The sequence below is a fragment of the Tyto alba genome, unplaced genomic scaffold (assembly GCF_018691265.1).
Source record: "Tyto alba isolate M040663 unplaced genomic scaffold, T.alba_DEE_v4.0 Super-Scaffold_27, whole genome shotgun sequence".
Classification (NCBI taxonomy): domain Eukaryota; kingdom Metazoa; phylum Chordata; class Aves; order Strigiformes; family Tytonidae; genus Tyto; species Tyto alba.
The window spans coordinates 19,242,370-19,268,012 of record NW_024881301.1 but is presented as its reverse complement, the minus strand read 5'-3'; the positions used below and the strand labels follow the sequence as shown (position 1 = coordinate 19,268,012).

At 35.0% G+C, this 25,643-nt stretch overlaps 1 protein-coding gene across 8 annotated transcripts in view; it reads left to right on the top strand.

The window, feature by feature from the left end:
* NETO1 (neuropilin and tolloid like 1) overlaps positions 1–25,643 on the top strand; it is a 68,191-nt gene that overhangs the window by 18,854 nt on the left and 23,694 nt on the right. For 7 of the 8 annotated variants that reach the window (XR_006165804.1, XR_006165805.1, XM_042798206.1 and 4 more), the window contains exons 5-6: positions 19,929–19,970; positions 20,097–20,224. Coding sequence is in view for 6 of the 8 variants with exons in the window: in XM_042798206.1 (XP_042654140.1) it covers positions 19,929–19,970; positions 20,097–20,224 (170 nt within the window). In the remaining 2 variants the exon portion in view is untranslated. Of the gene's footprint in view, positions 1–19,928; positions 19,971–20,065; positions 20,225–25,643 lie in introns of those variants that run through there. The other variant, XM_042798208.1, reaches the window with a different exon arrangement.

Sequence of the window (25,643 nt, the reverse complement as noted above, 5' to 3'; positions counted from 1 at the left end):
TTAGTAGAAGCCATCTGTGTCTTTATTTAGCCTCATTTATATAAAGGTCAGTCAGTAATGTTTTCTGTTCAACTGCCTGATAATGGAAAAAGAAAAAAGCTTTATACTCTTATGTCCCAAATAGTGGAGTGTAAAAGAGTCTAATCAGAATAACAGTCCTTTTATATTCCCATTGCACTGATACAAGTAGCTGTAAAATGCCAGAGTAATAGAATAATGACATCATCTATCTTGAGGGGGAAAAAAAAAAACAAAAAACAACCAAAATTCTTCCTGATTGGAGAATTTCTATATTTCAGGATTGATGAAAAATTTTATGTGAATTTATTACCTTTAATCACAGTTCTAAAGAACTTAGGTAAGATATTGTCAAATCATTTTGCCATCTAATGTAAATGTCCTGTCTTGTGTGTATTTAAGGAAGGGGTATTTTCTAGGCACCTGGGACAGCTGAATGCACGTGAGAGCTTGCTCACTTGCTTTTATTTGTTTACTTAATATCCTATTTTCTTCTGAACTTGGTCTGATTGCTTCTAAGTTAACATCAACAATGATAATAACTTTTAACCAACTTTTTATCCAGTTAAGTTTTTTGAGAAGCAGTAAACAATCTCAGAGCCATGTGACTTTGAATGAGTCAATCTTTTTCCTTTGGGATCAGAGTTGGTTTGAAATTATGAGAGATTACTCATTATAGTTCTTTGTTTAAACGTGTGAGCCAGAACCTTCTGATATATATTTTTTTTAAGCGTGAATTTGTTTTATTTGTTGAGATTTCTAGCCCTCAGCCCTTCAAATTGTTATAAGCAGCCTTCCTGAGTTATAAACTTTTAGTGTGTTCATACAAGTGTGCAACAGTCAGATGCTTCATTGCTGTTTACTATGTATTAGGGCATCTGGTCTAAGTCCTTAAAAAGGACTTTTACTGTAACATCTGGGATGGTGCATTTGCATGTTACATTGAAAATCATTATTGGCTAAGTAAATATTGTTTTTTTCAAGGGAATTTGATTTATGTTGTGCTGTTCTAGCGATTCCATTAATTTACAGGAGTCATAGGATTAGGCTATTTAATAGAGTATTTCAATACCATAAATGTGAGAATGTAATGGGATAATATGTTTATTTTAAATTTCAAGTGAAGAATCATTCCTTGTGTAGAGCAAAAGAGTATCTAAAAGATCTCATGGGATTCTTAGGTCCCATATTATCTCTTATTATGCAGTTGTATTTTTCTTTCTACAATACCCAAAAGGCAACTACAAAACTTCCTGGTTTAGAAATCTCTGCATGCTGGGAGTATCATATTGCCAACAGAAAGAAGCTGAACACTTAAGTTCCTACCCTGTTGAGCTTTTCTGTAAAAATAAAAGCAATAGAAATATAAGATAGTTTTAAGTATTCTAACATGGAAATAACCCCAAACAAACAAACAAGAGCTGTTTTAACTTAGGGACATTAGAGTTGCATTTGTATTGGTTGTGTATGAATATCAGAGTGAAGGGGCTTTCCAAGTTCTGTAGTGTTGTGTCTCACACTGGGGCTGCAAGAAGCAAGTTTCCAACTCATGTCATAAATGTTTAAATTCATATCCCTCTGTTGATAGATCTTAAAAGACTGTCAGAGTTAATTTTATTTGGGTATTTTCTGCTTCAGCCATTGTTATGGAAGCACTGTTCCAGGATCCAAATTATTAGGAATGGTCTTATTTCTTACCTAAAATTATTCATAGTCAGTTTATGTCGCTGCCTTCTTATACCAACGTTAATTGTTATTTTTGAAACCTCTTTTCTCACCATGACTATGTGGCACTGTGTCATGAGCTTAGAGATGGCAGTCCTCTCTTTTTTAAGATGTCAGTTTGCTTGTCTACACAAGCCAAATCCTTGTACTGTCATTTTATGCCACAGGCTCTTTGTTCCTGCTGCCATCAGTACCCTCCCTCCTCTCTCCAAGAATCTCTTCCCTGTACCTAATCCACAACAAGTTGAACACAGAATTCTAGAAGTTTCCTAGGATATTGTACTGCAGTACAAGTACAGATAATTGTTTTCTGCCTCCACAGGAAATACCTTTCAATATATGTAGGTGATCTCACCAATAAAGGTGATTATGGTGTTGAATTGTTAAATATTATTTACAGAGGAACCACATTTCTTTGACGAAAAGTCTGTCTCTTTGGAAGTACATGTAAGGCACCTTTAGCAAGCTGAGATGTGCATTCAAAAATAATACTAGAAAACCAACATTTTTAGATTAAGCTGCATTTTTACAACACCATTGTTATAATTCTCATGATAGTTTATGTTATTACATGTGTCGGAACAATTAAAACTAAATATCAGATGCAGTAGGGGTATTTCCTTAAATACGGTCTTTTTCTTACGCTCTTCCCCGTAAGGATACAATTTTGGCTTTATGCAAATACTATACTGAGTTAGCTTAACCTCAAGTCTGATATAGAGTGATTACCCTTTGCTTTAAACTCTTGCAAAATGTGGAAATAACCACTGAGCCCTAGGCATTAGTTTTCCCCTATTAATTCTTGATTTCTCTGTAATGTCTGTGAAGCACTTGGAAATGGCAGAGCAGGGAAGATAAAATGCGATTTGTACTGAACAGAAAACCTAGGTAGTCATCTTCCACAATGTTTGGAAATAACTTTTTTACAATGAGAATTTTCACTACTACTACACGTTTTCAGAATAGCACCTCTAAAACCTGTTGTTAAGTATCTTCCTGAGTAGTTCTCATTCAAACATTTTAACATCTATATCTTCAGGGAAGAAATTAGAAACTTTGTGCCTCATATGTAATGAATAAGGAGATTTTGAATACTCTTCAAAGTTGTTCCAGATCATCTGACTTCCTTATCTGGCAGATTTTCTAATAGCTCTTGCTGGGATGCACTTCTGGCTGATTGTGTTGTGGCCTCATCCTGGCAACACTGTTGTCTGTAATAGTTTCTTTTAGTGACCTTGGCAATGTGGATGTCTACAGAGATTCTGCTGACATTGAAGCAATTCTTTTTCTTTACTTATCCATTCCTTAAGTCATTGAATTTTCATCTTTATGTATTGTATCCACAGGTTTCTGAGGTGTTACGGTATAGCCAATAAATCTTGACAATCACCTCAGGGCTTTTGTCTAATCAGCATGACTGTGGCCCTTCTGTTAGTCAGAGAAACTATTTTTTATTCTAGCCACAGAGTTGCAAGTGGTCTGATTCTTCAGGTGTCCCTATAGAAAGTGATGCTTTTATGTTAGATACAAAACCATGCTTATACCACTTGTTTTCAGTCACCCATATTTGTTAATTTGATAACTGAGTATGTTCAAGTAACTGTGATTGTTGATTTCCTTTGTTATGGTCTGTTTAATGAAGTATTTCTCAATTCTAATAGCAGTAAGGGTCTTTACTGACATATTTAGCTTTTCTGAACAGATTTTTTACTCTTTGAATAGTGCTTCTAGGTAATTCTCCTTAAATAAATGCACACAAACATTTGTTAGAAAGCTCCTAGTTCTCCTTGACTAACAAAAAGAGGTTTTGCCCAATAATTAGTAGCTCTGATTTTGCACACTGTAGTCTTTGGAAAAGTCAGTCATGGCTTGTAGAGAAATGCAGACTATGTAATTCTTTTATCTCAGATACCACATTTGAGCTTCTTCAGTCCTCAGGTCCAAAAGTAAGATTGTGCTTCCTTCAACTTTGATGGAAATTTTGTCCTAACTATTTTGTAAATAAACTTGTAGCTGGCCCATTTAGAGGTTCTTTGGCTTTCATCTCTCCTCTTTCTCTCTTATTATATGATATCAAAAAGCCTGAATTTTTAATATCATACTGCTCTTATGGGGTAGAGAAATACTATCATGCTTAGTCCTTTCCATGTGAGGAATTGAAATATAAAGATTTTTGTGAGAGGTAGATGTCATCTCTATGGCTAATTCTAGCCAATGTATGTATTTCTAGACATGAACCTGGTGGAAAGTCAAGAGCTTGAATCAAGTCTTTGAACACCCAGACTTACTCTTATGTGATTTTCCCTTTTCTCTCTTTCACTCTCTCTGTGTACAATTTTAACCTACCTTAAGCTACTGACAAGGTTTTTTAACCATATACCTTTACCTTATACATACACTAAGGAGTTACGAACAAATCTCATCTCAGTAACATTCACTGTTGTTATGTATGCGATAAATGCATGTATGTTATCCTAAAAATAATCATTATAAATTGAGGAAGTGAGAAGTTGAATTTTTAAAATCCAATCTTAAAAGAATCCAAACCTTAAAATATGAATATCTATAATGAATAGGTAAGTAATGATAATAATGGATTCATGAAAGAGTCACCTGTTTACTGTGAGTGTTGTTCAAATTTTGTGAATGCTGAGTAGGTTAAAGAGGTTTTTTTCCTTATAATATTAGTTCAGATTATGTACAGATATTCTTTTAAAATCTCATAAGTAACATATTTTTCTGGTCAATGGAGTAAGGTTAACAAAAGTTTAGCAACCAAATATGGAATGCCAGAAGTGTCTGACATCCATTTTTAAAGTTTCAGATTTTGTTAGCCTCCTGTGGTCTGTTTCTGTAATGTCAAATAATGTAATTTACACTGTATCTTGTAGGTGTCTTATTAGTTGCCTTTGAAATAATAAAAAAAAAAGCATATCACTTTCATCCTGCAAATCTTTGAAATCATCTTTACATTCAGAATCCCACTATCACAGCTAATGTTTTTCTTTTGTTTGGGAAAACCAGTAAGAAATTTTTGTTTAATTTATGTTCAGTGTGTAGATATTTCAATTTGCACATGTTTCTTATTGTGTCAAGTCCATCTGCTAGGTGTCCTTATTTTCTTTCTCTGCAAAACCTGTTCATTTCACTGAGGTCCTCAGGCTAAATAAGAATAACACTTATATAATAAACTATAATTTAACACTGTAATCCATCAAAAACCTCTGAAATTACTTTCTGATATGCCCAAGGATAATTCCAAAGAACAGTTGCTTAAGCTTACTATATTTAAATGCTGCACTGACAAGCCACTAAATCTAGTCCCAGTTTAGCAAAGAACTTCAGGAAGCCTACATTTAAGCATTTGCCTAAATCTGGGCAATCTCTATGCTTGGGTACTTTCTTAAAAGTATGTTTAAGTACTGTTTTCTACCTGTCCATCAACTGAATTAAGTCAAAATTAAATATTTGTTTATTTTGGAGAACTGAACTACTATTAATTCAACTCTTGTTAATTAAAAATTAGTTTTCTACCTTCACAGAAATTATGTAATAGATATATATCAATTCAGTGTTTGTCTATCTTATCAATATCACATTAATATAGGCTCAACTTATTCACTAACTCCCAGTTTTCACTTGTTCTCATATTCTGTTACAGTATCTTGAGTTTCCGATTGAGTTAGAACATCATGGTTAGTGATTTGTCTGTCTTCTTGTGTTATTCTTTCTCTATAAATTATTTTCTGTATGTAAAAATAAATAATTTTCTTCAACCATGCTTACAACAGAATTCATTCAGATAAGTTTTTTGGTCCAACTCAGCTTTTCAATCAGGTTTACAAGGTGTAAAATGAAGTGATACTAGTTCTGCAGCCATCTGCAATACGTACTGATTCCACTCCTGGGATTTTAAATGTAAAGTTTCCAGTAGATTTTTACTATGTTCCCATGATTTAAACTTGAGGTAGTACATCCATTGCCAAATGAGCTTTTTAAAATAAAAATGGAGCAGTACTTAAGCATAATTTTTGAAAGGGATAATTATTTATTGATAGGAAAAGAAGTCTATGATTTTATTTATGTGTGTGTGTGTGTTATCAAGTGTTCTTTTCTCTAAATAAGAAAGTTGAGCTCCCAGACAAAATCTCCACAAACAAGAGGTACCTAGGGAAAGCCAGGATAATATTTAGTATCTTGATCTTTCTGCAAAATCCCATTTCCTCACTCTAGCTGATTTTGGAAATCAGTAGAAGTCAGGACTGAGGAGTAGTTCCCTTTATCGCACGCCTTTCCAATAACGAAGAAACTCAGATCTCTTGGGCCTGAGCTAGCTCAGCTGCAGATCTTCCAAAGAATGGTGTCTGTCTTCCATGCTGTATGTTGTTGGCAGCTATGACTATTTATCACTAGTTTATTTAATCTTTACTCATTAATTTATTCAGCAATCTGCAAACATTTAAAACCATTTACATTCTCTGTTCATGTATTTTCTCAATTCAGTTAGGACTAAGCATAAAGACATTTAGGCAGTGAGACATCTGTTGAAATAAACAATCATTTAAACAAAAGATCTGGATTTAGGAAGATTCAAATTAAAGAAGTTTATTGTCTTTGTAGACCTGGCACTTTTTTCTCTTTCACTTACATTCTTCATATTTGTATTATCTGCCTTTTCTTTCCCCTTTAGGTAAAAAAAACCAAACCAAAACAAAACTTGATTGTGTGTTAGAAATTACATTCTATTAATAAAAATGTGGTATTTTTATTTTATAATATGATATGATATTTAAAACTACTTTCAAAGTGCGCATTTATAATTACTGAAAGAAGACTACAGGATTCCTTAACCCCTGTTGTCTTTGTTAAGTTTTAAATTTCTTTCCCAAATTGGTGTCACTGTATTCCAGTGTTTATTTAACTAGTATAATCTGATGCATAAAAACATTATCTACAACTTCATACAATATAGAAAAGGTTTCAGCTAAACAGACCAGATTCTTCTCTGGTTTAAGAATGAAGCTTCTGTTCATATCAATGAAGTTGGGTGCACAGTCAGGCAGGTTGGGTTTGGTCTTGTATTCAAGTCTGCCATGATATAAACTATCTGATTTACGACTGCTTTGCAATCATATGGACATACAGTATAATTGAGAACGTTCCATTAAAAAGATGCTAGTCATTCTTAATCAAATAAGGCAAAATTACTTCTGCCCTTAGAGAGCAATTCTCAGGACCAACATTTTCTGTTTCTTATTAAAAATGCATGATATAATAAATACCACAAATATTCAAGTACACTAATGTCTTTTGAAATTGAGAGGTCCGGTGCCCTCAAATTATTCTTGCTCTGAAGACTCTTCTTAATTATGTCAAATGCACATTGTTTACATGATCACAGCATAATCTGCAATTCACTAGGTAAACGAGTGTCTGACATTAGTGTTTCCTCAAATAGATTTGTAGAGGAGAGTTTAATTTCAGTGAGACAAAATATTTTGGTCTGTGCTACACAGTCTAAAGTGAATAGATTTCAATTCTTTTTTTTTTTTTTTTAATGTTTAAGGTGATATCTACAAAACAATTGAGAAAGCCATCAAAATGAATAAATTAATTGCAAAATTGTGAATATAAGCAAATACTTTTGATCAGCATTTTAAAAATATTGCTTCAGAGATTATTACACATTAGAGATGCAGAAAGTTTATTTGAATACTTAGATGTCAAAATACTATATCTAACATCCAGCAACTTGTGTTAAGAAGGATTACTTGAGTCATGAGTAAGATGATGAGAACAGAAATGCCAAATATTTTCTGAGATTTCAGATTCAAATAAACTGATGTCTGTGGCACATCCATTATTAAAAATTTGTACTAGCATGACAGAAGCAAGCAACATGAAATGTGTTATTCTAGTCACATATCAGTCCCCTAGATGACACTGAGAAGCCAAAAGATGTTGTGTAACAGGACTTACAAACATCATTTGCCAGATGTTATCTGATAGTTGAAGCTCAAGAGACAATGTTATCAAATCTGCTGGTTGCAGTATGTGGGTTAATAAAAGATTGTATGATACCACTTCTTGTTTTCTCTTGATTTTTTTTTTCCTTTCATTTCTTTCCTGTAGCTCATTTCTCAACTGCATGTGAAAATGCAGAAAATTATTATTGAAAATATTTTGTTCTTTAATGCTGATTTCATTAGGTGGATTAGACAGTTGGTTATTAACTGCTACCAACTACAAAGTCCACACTGAAATTATATAAAATAAATTTATAGGGATTTTTATTTTATTTTGTTTTGTTTTTTTTCCTGTGGTGCTTTTTGTTTAATTTTGGGGTTGGTTTATTTATTTATTTATTTATTAAATAAAATGCATACTGACTTATTAGTTTAAAAATCAGTGTTGGGTAATTAGAATCTCTGTAATTGTATGTGCTCTCCCTAGAAGAATCCTTTGTATCATTAATATAGCTGTTTGTATTCCACAATATTACATATCAGTGATATTCCAATATAAATAGAGATCAATGATTTACCAAGTATTTTTAAATTAAAGGTTATTTTATTTTATTTTATTTTGTTTTATTTTATTAGCTTAGTTTAATTTAGTTTATTATTAGGGTTTTAAATGATTCTTTCAAATCAAGTGAGGAAAAATCCTGCTGTTTGGCAGTCAAAAACTTGATCTAGTCAGATGAAACTTAATTACTGCCTACTTGTTGGATAAGCAGCTGACCCATACTTAAAAATCCCAAGTGCCATGAATGGCCATCATCTTTGACTAGCTGCTGCTGAAAGTGAAAACTGTCCTGATACCTCATTTTTTCTAAACATTACTGTATCAGTGCAAGAGCTGGACAATCTCTAATCAGTACCTACTTTGCTGTTCTTTTCCCAGTCTCTTCAGCCAGTTAATGACAATATTGGATATTCTATAAAGTAGACATAAGGACTTACGAACACTGCCTTTCCAAAGTGTGATTGAATGAATCACAATGGCTTTTTCATGGTGAATGTGATGCAAAAAAACAATTTCATTCTCTGTATGAGACTGAGCCAGTCAATCAGTGTAGCACTTAATAAATCAATTGCTAAATTCAGCTCAGATTGTGGGCCTAAATCTGCTTCTGTCAGAGTCAATATTAAAACTGTGTGTAAATCCAGTGGAAATCAGATTGTTGCTTCAGACTGGTAGCTTTTGAATAGAGGAGAAGAACTGCAAATCTGTTAAATTTAATGGAAACTATATTTTTAAAATCTAAATTCCCAAGTAATGATAATAGAATTTTAAAATTACTTATCTATACTGAATATAATCACTGTTTAGGGATAGCTGGATCTGGAGTTTCTGGGCTGAGGAAAATTCAGTGGTAACTGAGTTTTTATAGGCATGAATCTAACTCTATTTGTGCAGTAGATTACAGATGTCCAGTTATCCACAGCCTTATTAGTTTGTTGATGTTCATGGAAAACCAGTTTGAGAACTGGATAGTGAACACAGAGCATGTGTCATAAATGATACTCAAAGAAGACTGAGGACCCACTAGAAGGATCTTATTGTTTAAAGAAAAAGCCAGAAATGTTGAAGATAATACCCTTTTATTTAGAATTTATCATCTTGTTGATTTTTTCATGTGGGTATATAGCAAGACATGTCTTACTGTTACTGATGAGCAACAATATTAATTTAAATGGAAACAGTTTGGGGCTAGGGTTGGTATGAATTATGTTTGTTTTAGTCAAATGCATAGTAAAGCATACAATAGGGCTTTCCTCATCAAAATAATAAAGTCCCAGCTGACCTAGTGTCTTGTTTCTAACATATTATGTCTACAGTGGGTCAGTATTAGCAATTAATCATGGTTTAGCCTGTCCTCTGGCACATTTAATTGCATAAAATTGGAGAAATATTATCTATTTGAACAAAAGGGAATGTGATTCATAAAATTGTAACTAACAGGAAGAAGATGAACTGTAAGGCAGAAAATCTAGCTATAAAGCCTTACTTAACCAAAAATTTATCAAAATGTTTTCCTGCCCTAATCTCAGGAGAAGTTGAATTTCCATAACACTGGAAAGAGTGGAAGAGTTATTGCTCCCTTCCCATATATTATTTATATCCTTTAAATATCTGAATGCTAATTTGTATAATAAAATGTAAAATTCGTAAGTTTGTGGGTAAATTAAGTAGGAATTCAGAGTTTAACACACAGACTTACCTTCTTTCTGACAACTGGACTATACTGAAACTCTTCCTCAGAGAAAACTGCTATCCTATGCTGTTAAAAAGATGAAGAAAAAAAAAATAAAGTGCAAGAATATCTCCAAGGAAGTTCCACAGTATACTCTGTAGCTAAAGCTGATGAAAACCCATCTTCTCATTCCATAGAGAGGGTTTTGTACATTTGGGAAAACAACTCAGTGCTCCCTGAAAGGATAATTTCTAGGCAGGAAACATAGAAGTAGCAGAATGAGAAAGAAAGCTGTAGTGTCACTGAAAGCTATACTGTTATGGATGCTAAAAGAACAGGAAAGAAGACTTATTTTTCTCACAGTTGTTTCTGGGACTTGGTGTTGATATGCCTTCCTCAGTAATTCATTGAGCTATGTGGCTTTTATAGTTCGTCATCTTGCTCACTGAAAGTGTCTGTGGTGGGCACAGTTGACAATTTGATTTAATGAATTAATTTCACTCTTCCTTTGATATGTTCTATTTTTTTAAATTTTCCTTTAGAAAGACAGCATTCACACTCCAGTGGGGATGAAAACAGAATTTTCACTTTGATCCTAAACACCAACAGACTTCTACTCTGGATATAGAATGCATTTTAAAATATCCTGTGACACTGGCTTTTGGAAAAGTACAAAGACTTTGTTATAGGAGAGCACTACAACATAATTCATCTAATAACTTCAAAAAATCTAGCATTTGCACAGTAAACTAATGCATGGATTTTTGTCTATGGCTATTTCACTCTAAGGATCATATTTGCTGGAGTGTTGCATCTGTTTCTGGTATCTTAAATGGCCAGGTGATTAAGCAATCAGTTGTTTTTGCCAACACAACTCAGTTCCCTTTCAGTGCTCTCTGACGGTTATTCACTTTACTAAAAGTCCACCTGATACTTTGCTAGGCTGTAAGAGGAAAATATTTGGAGACAGTGAAAGAAATCTCTTGTTAAAATGGAGAGTGAACTATTCACATCTGGAAATTAGAGGAGATATCTGAGTTTTATTGTGAGATGCAATTATCTTCAAAAGATGGCGATAGCATATGTGCCATAGCTGGGATGGCCAGCTAGAACAGGAGAATGGTATCAGGTGTAAACAATATGCTGACATTTCTGTTTGTATTGGAAATGTGTTTTAATGTGCGGTTAACTCCGGGTTATTCAGTACTATTTGAAGTAACACAAGTAATATATCCTGTTGACTATAATAGTTCAAAAAGACATAGCTCTTCAAAACAATTGGGAACATTTCAGTGAATGTATTCATTCTGTTGAATGTTCCAAGGTAAAACTAGGAGAAAGCGTTTCTCCTACAACGAAATAACATAAGTTATTTTACATTACTAAGTTATTCCCATCAGTTCTCTCTGTCCTGGGAAATCCACCCTCTGAACTGATACAGCATAAATGACCTCTTTGAAAAGGATATGCAGATTTAGCACTCAGTGGTAGCAAGAAGTAACCAGGTATAAATTGATTCAGTCTGAAGAAGTAGTGCCCAGGAACCAGTTGCAGCTAAACTCTGGGTCATTTTTCCCTGTACTTCTGCCATGAACTTAAAGTATTATTTCCCTGAGATGGGGTTGGAGTCATCTATTACAAACCAATGAGACAAATCACAAGCCTTCGTAGTCTTGCACTGAAATTGCATGATGAGGCCGTACTTAGTATTCAACATCATTCAGGAGAAGCTCCTTAGCACTTTTATATTTTACACCTTTCTTCATAGTCAAGTTCAGAGACCATTAGTCAATCACAGGAAGCCACTGGGATATTATCTTGGGGAGATGCATACCAGGTGCTGCCCTAGACAGTAGTCAGTTTTGGCAGTCATGTCAGCTGCACTGTCTCAGCAAGGTTGCATTGTTCAGATAAAGTGGGCTCCTGAGCTCGTTTAGTCTTGTTCCACATATTTCCAGGCAACTGGCAGATAAAGATGTATGCAAAACGTGAAATATCCATATAGGATTGCTTTTCCCTGTGTTGCCACACACAGTATGCTGCATAAGAGATCACTCAGCAGCTAGTGTAAATATTTAACATAATAAAAATGATCTGCCAAACAATCCCACACATATCGTCAAGGTTCACAGATTTCATCTTTCCACTCAGCAGCCTGAGTATGACATTGTTGCCCATTCTTGCTCTCCTTTCTCACTAGGCCAGTTCCAAGAAGCGCTTCTCTCTTCTGGGATTTAGGTGCACATACCAAATAGTCCAAACACCATTTGAGAATGAGACCCAGGCTCTCACGAACCCTCTTACATGGTTCCACCCATATAAAATTTACATTGGAGAAAGAACCTACTCTAAACAGTTTACAGCATAGACAAGGGAGGCAAGCAGGCTAAGATCTCAAAGCCTGCCATTATGTGCATGAAAAGAGAAATCTGGGTGCAACCTCTGTAATCATATGGTTTGTTCTAGTGGAGTTCATTCAGGCACTTCTTGTCTACTCAGTTTGACCAATCTTAGCAAGAAGTTATGCAGAGACATGGATTTTCTTTTCCTGATGGTACTGCCTTTTCGTTTCCAAATAGATGTTAAAGAAACAAATACTAACTTTTGACATCCAAATATCCAGCTATTGCTAACACTTGCAGTATCTCTCATCTTAATGAGGTCACCATAGCTGTGCAGTTTGTAAATCAGTATGATATATTAATTACACTGTAAAGATACTTTAATTGTGAATATGAGCTGAGATTACTAAATGTGACAAAATAAAAAATAAAAAAAAAATTTAGAAATCAAACTTTTGGGTGGCAGTTTGTGTTATTTCAACAATATAAGGAATCTGGTTAAAGTAACTAGAGCAGGTTGACTGTATTTTTCTAAATATGATTTTACTTTACCTACTGCTTGCAGCATTCATTCACAAAATTTCTTCCAAAGGCAAACGGTAGTTTTAATGTACTTTACTGTGAGTCAGATCACCAAAAGCAAGACAAATTACTGTCTCCTTATGGAGCTTTTTTGACTTATTTGTCTTCATGTGACTTCTTGCTGACCTAATAGCAGGTAGAACTTCAAGGTGAAATAGCAACAGTCATATTCACTTCTATATTTGCACTTACCGCCTTTGAGTTCTTTCATGACTGTACTAAGGACTGAAAAAATTGAGAAACATTGTTTTAGATTATAAATATGTAGCCTCCGAAATAGTGCTCACAATATTGTTCTTAAAAGAAAGAGCATAGAAAACAAAGAGCAAATACAGCACATACGATTGCCAGCTATAATTATTATAGAATAGATTTTCAGGGTCTCTAGCAAACTATATGCTTTCTTTGAAGATCCTTTGGTATCTTTAATACAGATATACACATATATACGAAAATTTCAACAAGACTATAGGGCTGAAAAAATTAATCAGAACAAATTTAATTTTCAACCAACAAGACAATAATGTATGTAATTTTACACATATATTTCATTCAGCTGTATTTTTTACTTAGTAGTTTTCCTTTACTCTCCCCAGCAGAATAACTAAGTCCCCTTTGTTTGTACACCTCACAAAAAAATATTTATTTATAGAAATATGTTTCTATTTTAGAATTGCTTTAGGGATTCTTCGAGCAGATTTTTATGCTTTTAAAATCTTTTGGTCATCATCTTCCACTATTTTTACTGGATCTTCAAACAGTAGAAGGCAACTACATAAAATGCCTTAGTTTAATTCTGCTGTTCTGTACTGAGTTCTGCAAGCTCTTCTTTTACAGAGAATTATATTTAACCTCTCAAGAGGGCAGGACTGGTTTAGGATCCCAGAAATCATTGTAAAAGAAGCTGACTTCATAAACTTGAAAATAAATAACTGGTAGCTTGCTGAATAGTGCAATTCTCTTTCCTTTTCCATGAGCATTTGCATGTAAAATCAGGTCTTTAACAAGTTCTGTGACAGAGAACCACATGCATGTGTTAAACTTCCTTAAATAATGATAGAAATTGAATGTGTATTTCTAGTTATTCAAAGGCAGAAAAACAAAAAGATGCATCTACAACAGCTTATTCCATGAATAAAAATGGACAGTTTCCTTATTTATCATTAGGAATTATGGTTTCTATGTATTGTGACTCCTTTGTGCATATGTCCATTAAAAAAGGAGTGTTTTGCATTCCCAAACAGCAAAAACTCCTTTATGTTTCAAACATCAATCCTATGTAGTGTATACTTTCATGAAATAATTCCTTCATTTCTCATTTATAGGAGAAAAGAAAGCAAAATACTTCAAAAGTTAATCATAATTATGTCTCGTATCTGCACCAGGACTTTGTGGTACACATTTTTTTCATCTTGACTTCTGACCATACAGTAATTGCTCATATTCTTCACTGCTTATATTGTACTTCAAAAGTTTAAAATTCTGTGTAATTAAGTATATTCTAGTCCAGATATACTAAGGAACAAAACAGCTCAATCTTCTATTTTTTAAAAGAGATAATGAAACATCTGTTCACTTAAATCATTTGACTTCCAAGAGTGACATATCTATTATTCTTATCAGTACAAACAACAGGTTTGATGTTGACAGTGTGTCCAAATGAACTTTATGTGAAAAGCTAAAGGAACTGATGAATAAAATGTGAGGTTTACTCTCAAATTTGTGCATTTGTCAGAAATAAAATACTGTAATTTTTCTGTATGACTTAAAATTACTTTTAAAAGTCTCGCGGAATCTGTCTTTGAAGGCAAGTTGAACAGTTTTGATGATGTGTGGATTTTTTATTAAAAAATTTATCTTTTTAAATTAATTTGTAATAATATTTACCAGTGGAATACCTTGTTGCTAGTAATGAGTTTGAACTTTATGCATTTTCCCTGTTTCTGTTAGATAATATCTACCTGTCTCTTACAGAAATCACTCAAGTAATAGAAATTTTTAAAATTTCACTTTATGTGCAAGTGACTTAGAGTGAGTGAGTGCATGCATACATGTATGCATAGATGGCTAAATATGTTTTTGTGTGGATATGCTACAGCTGGGCAGCCACATAAGATGCTACAGCTTACTTGTAAACAAAGTCATTTACATACTTTTTGAATAGTTAATCCAGTTAACCTACAATCCCTTTTCACTTTACAATTTTCTTTATTTTATAGAATCATAGAATGGTTTAGGTTGGAAGCAACCTTAAAGATTGTCCAGTTCCAACCTCCCTGCCATGGGCAGGGACACCTTCCACCAGACCAGGTTGATCAAATCCCCGTCCAGCCTGGCCTTGAACCCTTCCAGGGAGGGGGCAGCCACAGCTGCTCTGGGCAACCTCTTCCAGTGTCCCACCACTCTCATAGTGAAAAATTTCTTCCTTATATCTAATCTAAATCTGCCCTCTTTTACTTTAAAACCATTACCCCTCATCCTATTGCTACACTCCCTAATAAAGAGTCCCTCCCCACCTTTCCTGTAGGTCCCCTTTAAGTACTGGAAGGCTGCTATAAGGTCTCCCCGGAGCCTTCTCTTCTCCAGGCTGAACAATTCCAACTCTCAGCCTGTCCTCATAAGGGAGGTGCTCCAACTGTCTGATCTTCTTAATTTCATAAGACTTTTTATCAATAAAGTGCCCTAACTCATTACAATTGTCCTTTTATTTTTACATTTATATTCCATGCTTACCAGCTGCTTAGAAAAGCAAGACTTGTTGCATATTAACAGTGAAACTAAAAATAAAGAAATGTAGCATGGTTTCCATGGGCCAGGTATAGAATAGATCCCAGAGCCAGAATCCAAAACCTTTAGAAGCTCCCATGGAGACATAGTGGGTCCATTTGAAAACAGTACTAATTATTACAGATTTCTGCAGGTTGTATATATGTTCCCATGTCTCAAAGCAAATAACACCAAAACAAGTTTGAATTGTGATAACTATTTGTCTAACCTCTGCTATTACCTCAGATTTGTCTTTCAACTAGTTATTTCAATATTAGCCAATTCGGTGTTTAGTTATTATAGAATCACATGATCACAAAATGGGTGGAGTTAAATAAGACCGCTGGAGGTCATTTTGTCCAGCCTCCTTTTCAAACAGGGTCACTTTGAGTGACTTACCCAGGACCATGACCAGATGGGTTTTGAATATCTCTAAGATGGGACACTTCACAACTTCTCTGGGCAACCTGTGCCAATTCTGTCACACTCACAGTGGAAGAGTGTTTCCTAGTGTTCGGATGGAACCTCCTGTGTTTCAGTGTGTGCTCATTGCCTCTTGTTCTGTCACTGGGCACCACTGAAAAGGCTTGGCTCTATCCTCTTTGGACCCTCCATTTAGGTATTTATATACATTGGTAGGATTATCTCTGACCCTTCCCTTCTCCAGGCTGAACAGTCCTTGCTCTCTCACCCTTTTCTCATATGAGATGGATGCTTCAGTCCCTTAATCAGCGTCATGACCCTTTGCTGGACTGTCTTCAGTAGCTCCATATGGCTTTTGTACTGAGGAGCTCAGAACTGGGCACAGCACTCCAGGTGAGGTCTTATCAGTGCTGAGTAGAGAGGAAGGATCATCTCCGTCAGTGTGTTAGCAGCACTGCTCCTAATGCAGTCCAGGATACTGGTGGCCTTGTTTTCCACAAGGATATATTACTGGCTCATATTCAACTTTGTGACCATCAGGACCCCCTGGTCATTTTCTGCAAAGCTGCTTTCTAGCTGGGTGGACCCAACATATGTTGGTGAAGGTAAATGCACTTCCCCTTACTGAACTTATTAATGTTCCTGTCAGCCCGTTTCTCCAGCCTGTTGCAGTCTCTCTGGATGGCAGCATGACCCTCTGGAGTATTAGCCACCCCTCCCAGTTTTGTGTCATCAGAAAACTTGTCAAGAGTACACTCTGCCTTATCATCCAGATCATTAATGAAGATGTTAAACAGGATCAGACCCAGTACTGAATGCCTTGAGTACAACACTCATTGCTGGCCTCCAACTAGATTTTGTGCTGCTGATCACCACTGTCACGGTCCTGATTGTCCAGATAATTTTCAATCCACATCACTGTCTCACTGCATTTTTTCACTGATTAAGGAAATTAGACATTATCACCATTTTCTCCTTGGGTCTGTTTGTTTGCCAGTAACTCTAAATAACCTAGCACAGATTTTTGCATTTCAAGAAGCTTCAAATGTAATTCTGTGTTTCACAGAGACTTAAAGAAAATCTTATACTAACTAAACATTTCAGGAGTCTATTATTTATGAAATAGGTTGTAATATATTACAAAGGAAATTTCTGGATAAATTGTTCGTATTGATTGGTTTTATAAGACACGTTCAATACTTCAGGAAAGATCTACAGAACTTCTTTTGGATGCAAGTTCTTCCATTTATATAAGCTCTACACATTTTCACATTTCTTATGAAAATTCCTGGTTTTCTTTTTACATACTTCAGTTCCCCATCAAGGAGATCCCCATAAAGTATTTACATGTATTGCACTCCATTCAAGGCCTATTGCCTCATAATTTTCTCTCTCGTTACAGGTGATCAATCTTATTTTTCACAGCAAAATTTTCCTCTCTTGGGAGGTTTTCCTAATGGGAACATGATTTTCATCAGGCCTATCTGCCTATTGGAAGATCTAGCCAACCAGCATTTAGATAGCATTAAAAGGGTTCTGACTCACCCAGAGTGATAATAACAATTTAATTGAATTACATGCAGAAAAGCTACTAAAGTATAATCCATTTAATGGTAGACTATTTAAAAAACAAACATTTGCCGGGTAAATATGCTTAAACATTGTTGAATTTTCAGCATCTGATACCTTATTTACAGATTGTTGGTTTTATGATAATAATATTGATATTCTATTACTATTTAATGAAGTGTATCACCTCAGGTGTCAGATTTTATTTCACTATCACTCTTGAGATGCTTAAAGGTTGCAAAAAAGGTTATTTTTCAAAAGTGATCAAGATCTACCATATTTCTAGAATTTTAACAGATTGTACCCTTCTGTATGAATTGTTACCAATGTTACTGTATTGCTAACAAATGAGAACATACTTTCAGAATTGTTTGGTGGGTCAAATTACATGGTCTAGATTACACTTCAGCCTGGATTCTTGCTACTAGAACTCCTTTATATGAAAACTTCTTCATATGGGAGAAAACCCACCAGGACCTTTTTCTCCTTCTTTCCTCCTCTGTACTTCGCTAATGTGGTATAGTGTTTTCAGTAAATCAGAGTGATCATTGCAAACTCAGCAAAAGGAAGAAATGTACTGGTTATGCTAGACACAGCTTGGACGTTAATTTGAACCAGCTGTCAAAGTAGGTTTTAGTTAAGTATCTTTCAGCACTAGATATCAACATCTGAGTACATTAACTGAACTATTTAATTATGTTTAGTGTTGTTGGTTATCATATCTATCTACTTATCTATAAAACTGCTTAACAATTAATGTTAATTGCCTACTCATTTATATTTGCAGTCCCTTAAGTTCATGAGTATTTACTCATGACTTATATTGTGCAACTGTAAAAGACAACTGGGAAAAAAAACAGCAGCCTGATTATAGAGGGACAGTTTAAAAGAGTAATTTTACAACTCAAATTTTTGAAGTTGACACATTCTGACTGTTCAGGTTAAAATGGCTGATCTTGCTTATAGAGCATTAGAGTTTTCAGGATATTATTTGGTTATGAATCTTACTGTCCTGACTTGAATAACACTAGACAGGAACAGCATTTTTGGTGGTGGGTTGTGGGGTTTTTTTCAGTTGATACATTGCCTACTTCCAAACTTTGTCTTCATTGTTGTATTTACAGATTTTACTACACTGAACCAGTCCTGAAACAATAAGATCGATTTAATGAGTAGACAACGTGGCTCAATCTACCTTAATTTTCCTCTTGTGCATTCCTTTTGAGTCCTGGGCACTATGTATGTGGCTCAGGAGAACCTTAATGCAGAGTGGTTTTTATATAAATGTTTATCATTCATTTCAGAAGACCAGATTATATCAACTTTCCAGACAAAAAGTAAAGGCCATTGGATTTCCTTCTTGTTTTGTTTTGTTTTGTTTCTTTTTTTTTTTTTTTTTTCTCATGAAAATGAGAAAAATAGTTCAGAATATTCTTTAGGTAAAAAAGTAGTGCAAGTGACAAAATTTCCCAGACAAGACCAGTCTATTCTGAAGAAATAATCTTCTCTTTAAATACTTTAGCCTCTTTCACATTTCTGGTTTTGGACAGTATCTTCAAACTCGGCCAAATTTTGTGAACTGATGATTTGTCTATACATAGTTGTCTATTGAAGCATATTCTAAGACCAAACTCATTTCATCTATGTGTTGTACCTGGTTATAAAAACATGATACAAAACATCTCAGACGGTAAATATAATCATGTGTATCTGATTGAAAATAACACCTGTATTAGACTTATTACCTTTCTAGCACAATGAATTCCATGGTAAATCCTTGCAGTATTTATTCCAGGAAGACTAAATAGATGCTTCCAGCAAAGAAAGTGTCTCCTTTTTGTCAGTAGGGATAGCAGAGTGTTAATAAACACAGATGAAGTTTAGATTTCTCTAGTTAAGTTGAGTGTTATACTACAAAATGCAAAATAGTCAAAAGGATTCTGACTGGATCTGTAAATATATCCTCTTTCATTAGAAAGATGTATTAAAATATTGTGCTTAGTTGTGTGATGTTCTTCCTTGCTATTGTATTCAGAAATATTTTTGAACACACTCTTCTGAAAGAGAGAGACAGAGAAAATCAGGATTTCATAACAGGGAAAAAAAGAACTTGGTATGATGGTATCATTTCTGCATTAATAATTAGTGTGTTGACACAGTTTTGAAAAATTTCTCATTTCCAAGAAATATATGTATATCACTAAAGTGCACTGTCAAATTTTAGCGCATTGTCAAATTTTAGCTCATTGACATTATAGCCAAGATGCTGAACAAAACTAATTTTCTTTTTCTCAATTTTTAAGATCCAGATTTTAAGGACCTTGGTGTTTTGAAACCATTGCCAGGTTGGTATGTTGTTTTGTTTTTTTTTTTTTTTTTTTTTTTTTAACTAGGTGGCCTTTGCACTCTGCTGTAGAAAATATTTTTGTTTGCTGTTCAGGTTTCATTTTTTCTGATATTTTGTTATTCAGTTTGTGAGTTTGAGATGGGAGGACCTGAAGGAATTGTGGAATCTGTGCAAATTGCCAAAGAAGGAAAAGCTTCTGAAACTGAAGCAGTAGACTGTAAATGGTACATCCGAGCACCACCCAGATCCAAGGTCAGTCCTTCATCCACTTGCTGAATTGCCATTTAATTTAAGAAATTGACTTTCCTAATACATTGTGCGTTTCTTAGTACAGTCAGATCTTGTTTAATAACTTCACAGCTTGAACTTGTAAACTATTTTTTTCCTTCTGTTGTGGAAGGGTAATTTGTCACATCAGCCAAAATAACCTTCTTTCTCTATAAATAATGATGTGGGCAGTGTTAATGTGCTTTTTGTGCCATAAGTAATTTTCTTAAATTCATCTTTAATTTTGCTCATAGTTTTAAAGAATCAATGTGTTTTATTAAGTGGGAGGTAATCTTATCACTATAATTTTCAATATATTTCAAATACCTAATATAGAGACTACTAAGGGAACACTGCTGGCTCCCTAAGGTCATCATTGTTTCTGATCTGGGAACTGTGAAAATGGAGCCAAGGTACATTCACATTCCTCTGCATGAGACCTTTAGTTCCTTTGGTTTAGAGCCACAGACAAAAAGAGATAGTGCTCTCATTTCTCTCCCGCCACAGTCAGTAAGACATACTGTAACAAACAGGAGAGGGCTGCAAGGAATTTAATAATTATTTTCTGGATTCTGTTTGAGTTCCTCTCTTATCCATGGTTTATCAGTTATTATATGGATTAATTGTTGCTAGCTACATTACTGTTTTTCCTCTCTTTACAATTGGACTAGCTCTGTGCCTCCCACCTACTCTCATTCACTGTATTAAAGATGACTCCACATTATATTTTTTTCTAGCTGTCTGTTATTGGACAGGAAAGGTTTTACGAGGTAGAATTTATATATCCACTGATCTCTGCCATCTTTAAACAGATAAGGTTGTTTTTGTATAATGTCAGATCAGTCTGAGACAGTTTCAGCATTTGATAATGAATAAGCAGAAGGGTTTCCAGAAGAGAAGACATTACTGTCAGCATTTTTCTATTGTGAAAGTTTAGGAGAGGAGTTGAATAGTTGGCTCATAAAGGCTACAGATAAATTATTTCCAGAATATACTTTAATCTTTTTTTTTTTTTGGATAAATTCAATATTTATAGAAGTTTTCAATTAAGTAGATGAGCTTTCCACTTTGCTACACTAAGTAACTATAGACATAAAATGACAGGACTAATGAATGATTATTGCATATGTTATATATTTAGGTTTTAGTAGAAAGAAAACATGTAAATACAAAATTAAAATTGTGCTTATTAGAATCAACACAACTAAATAAGACAATAAAATTACCCTATAATCTTAATTTCAGTTCATGCCTGGTTGGTCAGATATGTCATTGTGATACTCTTACTTGATCTAACTCTAAAGTTTTATATATTTTAAAGTCTTACTAGACATACCAAGTCCTGCATTCTGAAAGATTCAGGTTAGATACTGGGGAAGAAATTTTCAGCAGCAGGGAAGGGATTATGAATGGTTGATTAAGGAAAGCTTGTTCAGTCAGCACTGCTAGTGGTCTTAAAGTGCAAGTTAGGTGACAACCTATGAAAAATGTGAGAAACATTATTAATTTTACCTTTAGGCTTTCTGCTCCCATCTTGCAGAATTTGATGGATAGAGAGATAGGACAATATAAAAGCATATAAATCAGTGTTTCCTAACATGTGGAGTTGAAAGTTTTTTCAGCAAGCAAGGAAAAAAAGTGATTTTCAAATCTAGATTAATTTTAGAGAGTTAAGTCAAATTTAGCACTTGAACTTTCTTAGTGTGGTTTTCACATGTATAAACACAGATATATACATGTATGTATACACACATGCACACACACTTATGGTTATGGTATCACCATAATGAGACAGGTTGAAAAATTTTCAGATATTAAGGAAGGAATTAGTGGATAAAATTTTAAAAGACCTTGTATGAGGTAAGATTTATTCTAAGATTGTTCATGGGCCTGATTCAGTTGAACTAGATTCCATTGTCAGTATTTTACAGTCATCTTCCTTTGTGCTTATCTAACCTTGAACTAATGACATATTCAGTACAATAATTCAGTGACATCATTCTAATTTATGACAGCTTGCACCTATGAAAACAGGCTCTCCTTCTAAGAACAGTAAGAACTCGGCAGACGTCTTTAATGTTCCTGTATACTGGGCTGCACAGTTTATTACTGGGAACTATACCTAACAGGCCAGAGTTTCTCAGAGTTTGGATTGGATCTTTACATCTTTAGTTTCTTAATTAAACTGTGCCAGAATGCGGGCTGCTTGCAATTTCATTTGGCTTAAGCTCATCCAATCTAAACTGTCTGCAAAAGCAAGATGCAAGTCCTTTCCTTAGTTTTCAATTCCCGATTCAAGCCAACTCTGAGCTCAACATATGAGCAGTGAGATCAGTCAGGGAGTATGAACTTGAGATCTCTAAGCCTGAGCTTCAAAGTGACAGTCTGGGTGTAACATTGCTGCTAAGAATCAACAAGCTGGAATGGGACAGAGAACAGTGAATTTATTGCACACACTTAAAACAAAGCCATCATTGATTATCTTATAGCACAAAAAAATAAAATGCTGAAAATGCATGCAGAACTGAAACTCTCTAGAAGTGCAGAATACATCAGAAGACAATTTAAACGTTACTTCAATCCATATCCAGACCTGGAGCATTATATTTGACAGTGACTAGTAGCAAAGCGTGTGTTTCTTGTAATCATTTGAAGTCAGTTCCTGCTTAGTAAGATGGCTGTGAATTTGGAGTTCAGAAATACTGGGGGTTCTGAACTTCGTGTAGAAGCTGACTTCAATCAGTAATCAGAGCAAGAATGGAAACTGAAGAAGGGAGCTGTTGACTTAATGTACCAACCCACCCAGAGCAGTAAAGAGCTGGAGGAACGTCCCCATCCCAAAATTTTTCACTGTAGAACAAAAATTTAAAAATAAAGAATAATATATAAAATAATAAGAAAATTAAAAAAAAAAAAAAAAAAAGAATTATAGTATTTTCTCACTTTCTGTTGAGGGTGAAATATTGGAGGATAATATAGATGACAAGCATTTTTCTATATTGGATGCATCAGCAGAGTTTGACAAGGCCCCCCAGGAAAACAGAACGCATGTTTATGCTGAAGTAGTGCTCCTTTTGGTGCGTAACTTTCCCAGCAAGGTACAGTTGTGTTGTGCTTGTTCCTTGAGAGATTTTGTAGGAAAAAAAAAAAACAAAACAAATTTAACAGTAAAAGTAATAAAACATTTAAAAAGATGATGTTCTAACGCTGGGAAAAAACATCAAGCAGTGCTTATAATCAGAAGCTCTGGGCAGCTCAGGAAAGAGCATCCAAACCACAGATAGACAAGCATTCATCTGAATCCAGTCAGTGGAAGTCATCTATTCAGGAGGAATGAGCAAGAGGTACATCTAGACTGAGTAAATAGTGAAAGTACCCTTCATATGTACACCACAAGAAATAAAATCAAGTTGTAAGCTTGTTAGTCAAAGTGATGCCTAATTCTCCTGCCCCACCTGAGCATGCTACTGGGCAAAGAAGATACCCTTACAGGTTATAGGATGCAAGAAGTAACAAAAAGCTTAAGAAAGTGAAAGGATTAGTTAATGAGTATCTAGTTTTGACCTCTTATTGCAGTATCCTTAAACGTGAGCTGCCTATGAGCGGTGACGTTTGTTCCAAGCAGAGCTGTTGGGGGAGCCGTGGGTGTGGCATGTGCAGCACATGGGAGGGGGCCAGGGTGAGGGTGACCCCAGGGCCAGGACGTGGCCAACGAGGAAAGGTGGGCAGGCCCAGCCATGGTGGCTGGGGTGCGGTGGTGGCTGGGCTAGCCCGTGGCATTGAACAGCAGGCTGGGGTGGTGAGGCGCGAGGCCGGTCATGGGCCAAAAGCCCAAGTGAGACCAAGACACTTGCATATTTACAAAGGATAGGTATTCCTACCTGGTAGGGGCTCTAAATCACTTGTCACTGTTTTCATGGTGGATCTTATATACCTGACCAAATAGAGAGATGATGCTTTCGGTTCCAGGCGCCTGACTTTGGTTTGAATGTAGTCTGGAGAGAGAGGGTTACTGTGCGCACATTTCCTAGACAGTTAGGAGGAAACGTGTGGTGAAGCAAATTGCAGAGCTACAAGTCTCTATAAAACAACCTGACTAAACAAAATATTTTCTATTCTCACATGTGAAGTGGAAACCTGTGCTTTTGGATGAGACCAGCAAGAAAAACAGTTTAAGCTCTCAGCAGTGGCAGACTGGCATATCCCTAATTTTTGGAGGCTTCTTAATCAGGTGAAGAAGAGAAGCTTTAAGTAGTACACTAAAACTTAATAGAAGACATTTGAGTGGTGGTTTCTGAAATGTTACAGAAAAATGAAATTTAGAGACTGAAAAACCTTATAGCCAGAGGCACTTTTACAGGCTTCAAATGAGCTTCTCTGAAGAAGCTCTGAAGCTTGGTAACAGTCAGGTAATGCACATAATATTGTGAATGAAAAAAACCCAACATATTTATATAACATCCCTGGAACAAGATAAACAAATTATATTTAAACAAGTAGAAAATATTGTTTACTTACGTTAAACTATTAAAGTCACTTCTTTGAAACAGTTTTGTTAGATGAAGATGCAAGACAAATGTACGTACTGAATCGCATACTTAGAATCTCTTCCAGCAGGCATGTCAATACAGATGTAGCACAGAGTAGCACTGAAAAAAAACAACTTTTAAGTTATCATGAATCTATTCCATTCAGATGCAGAAATATAACCAACCTCAGCATCCTCAAACCAAATTGTTAGGAAATGTGATTAAAAAAAAGCTACCGATGAAAGTAATAAAACATCTGCCAAAGAGAACAGCAGAATCAGGATGTGATCTACAGTTTTCAGTGTGAAAAAGCAGAACAGCACCAAGGAGCTGTAAAGGTTGTCACTTGTGAGCATTTTACCACTGTAGGGGAGAAAAATGAGGATGACTTGACAGTTAAAATAAATGTCAGTTACTGGGGACTCACAGATGTCTGAAGAAACAAATAGGATGAAGCAAAGAAATCCAAGGAGCTTCACTTGTCCAGGAAAATGTTATTTTAATGTCTGAGCCTGGCTGTGAATCGCAGGGTATTAGAAGTACCATATAATTTTGTCACTTTCAACAGACGGTATTCTTCAAGCCCCAGCAGGGAGGAAAGGAAGTTCTCTGTATAGCATGGTCCCAAACTAGTAACAGCAGGCCCAAAAATGTCAAAAAAATCCAAACACACAAAAAACCAAACAGAACATGTACTATTAACACTTTGGGGCTGAAATAATGTTGATTTTAAACCAAGAAAGTTTAGGATACAAGCAACAGAACAGGCTACTTTAGGAGACAAATTCAAGCATCATTAGTGGTATGCTTTTTAGGCTGCTATAGTTTTTGTCTTCTTATCTTGAAGGAGATTAATTAGTGTTGCACAATCTGCT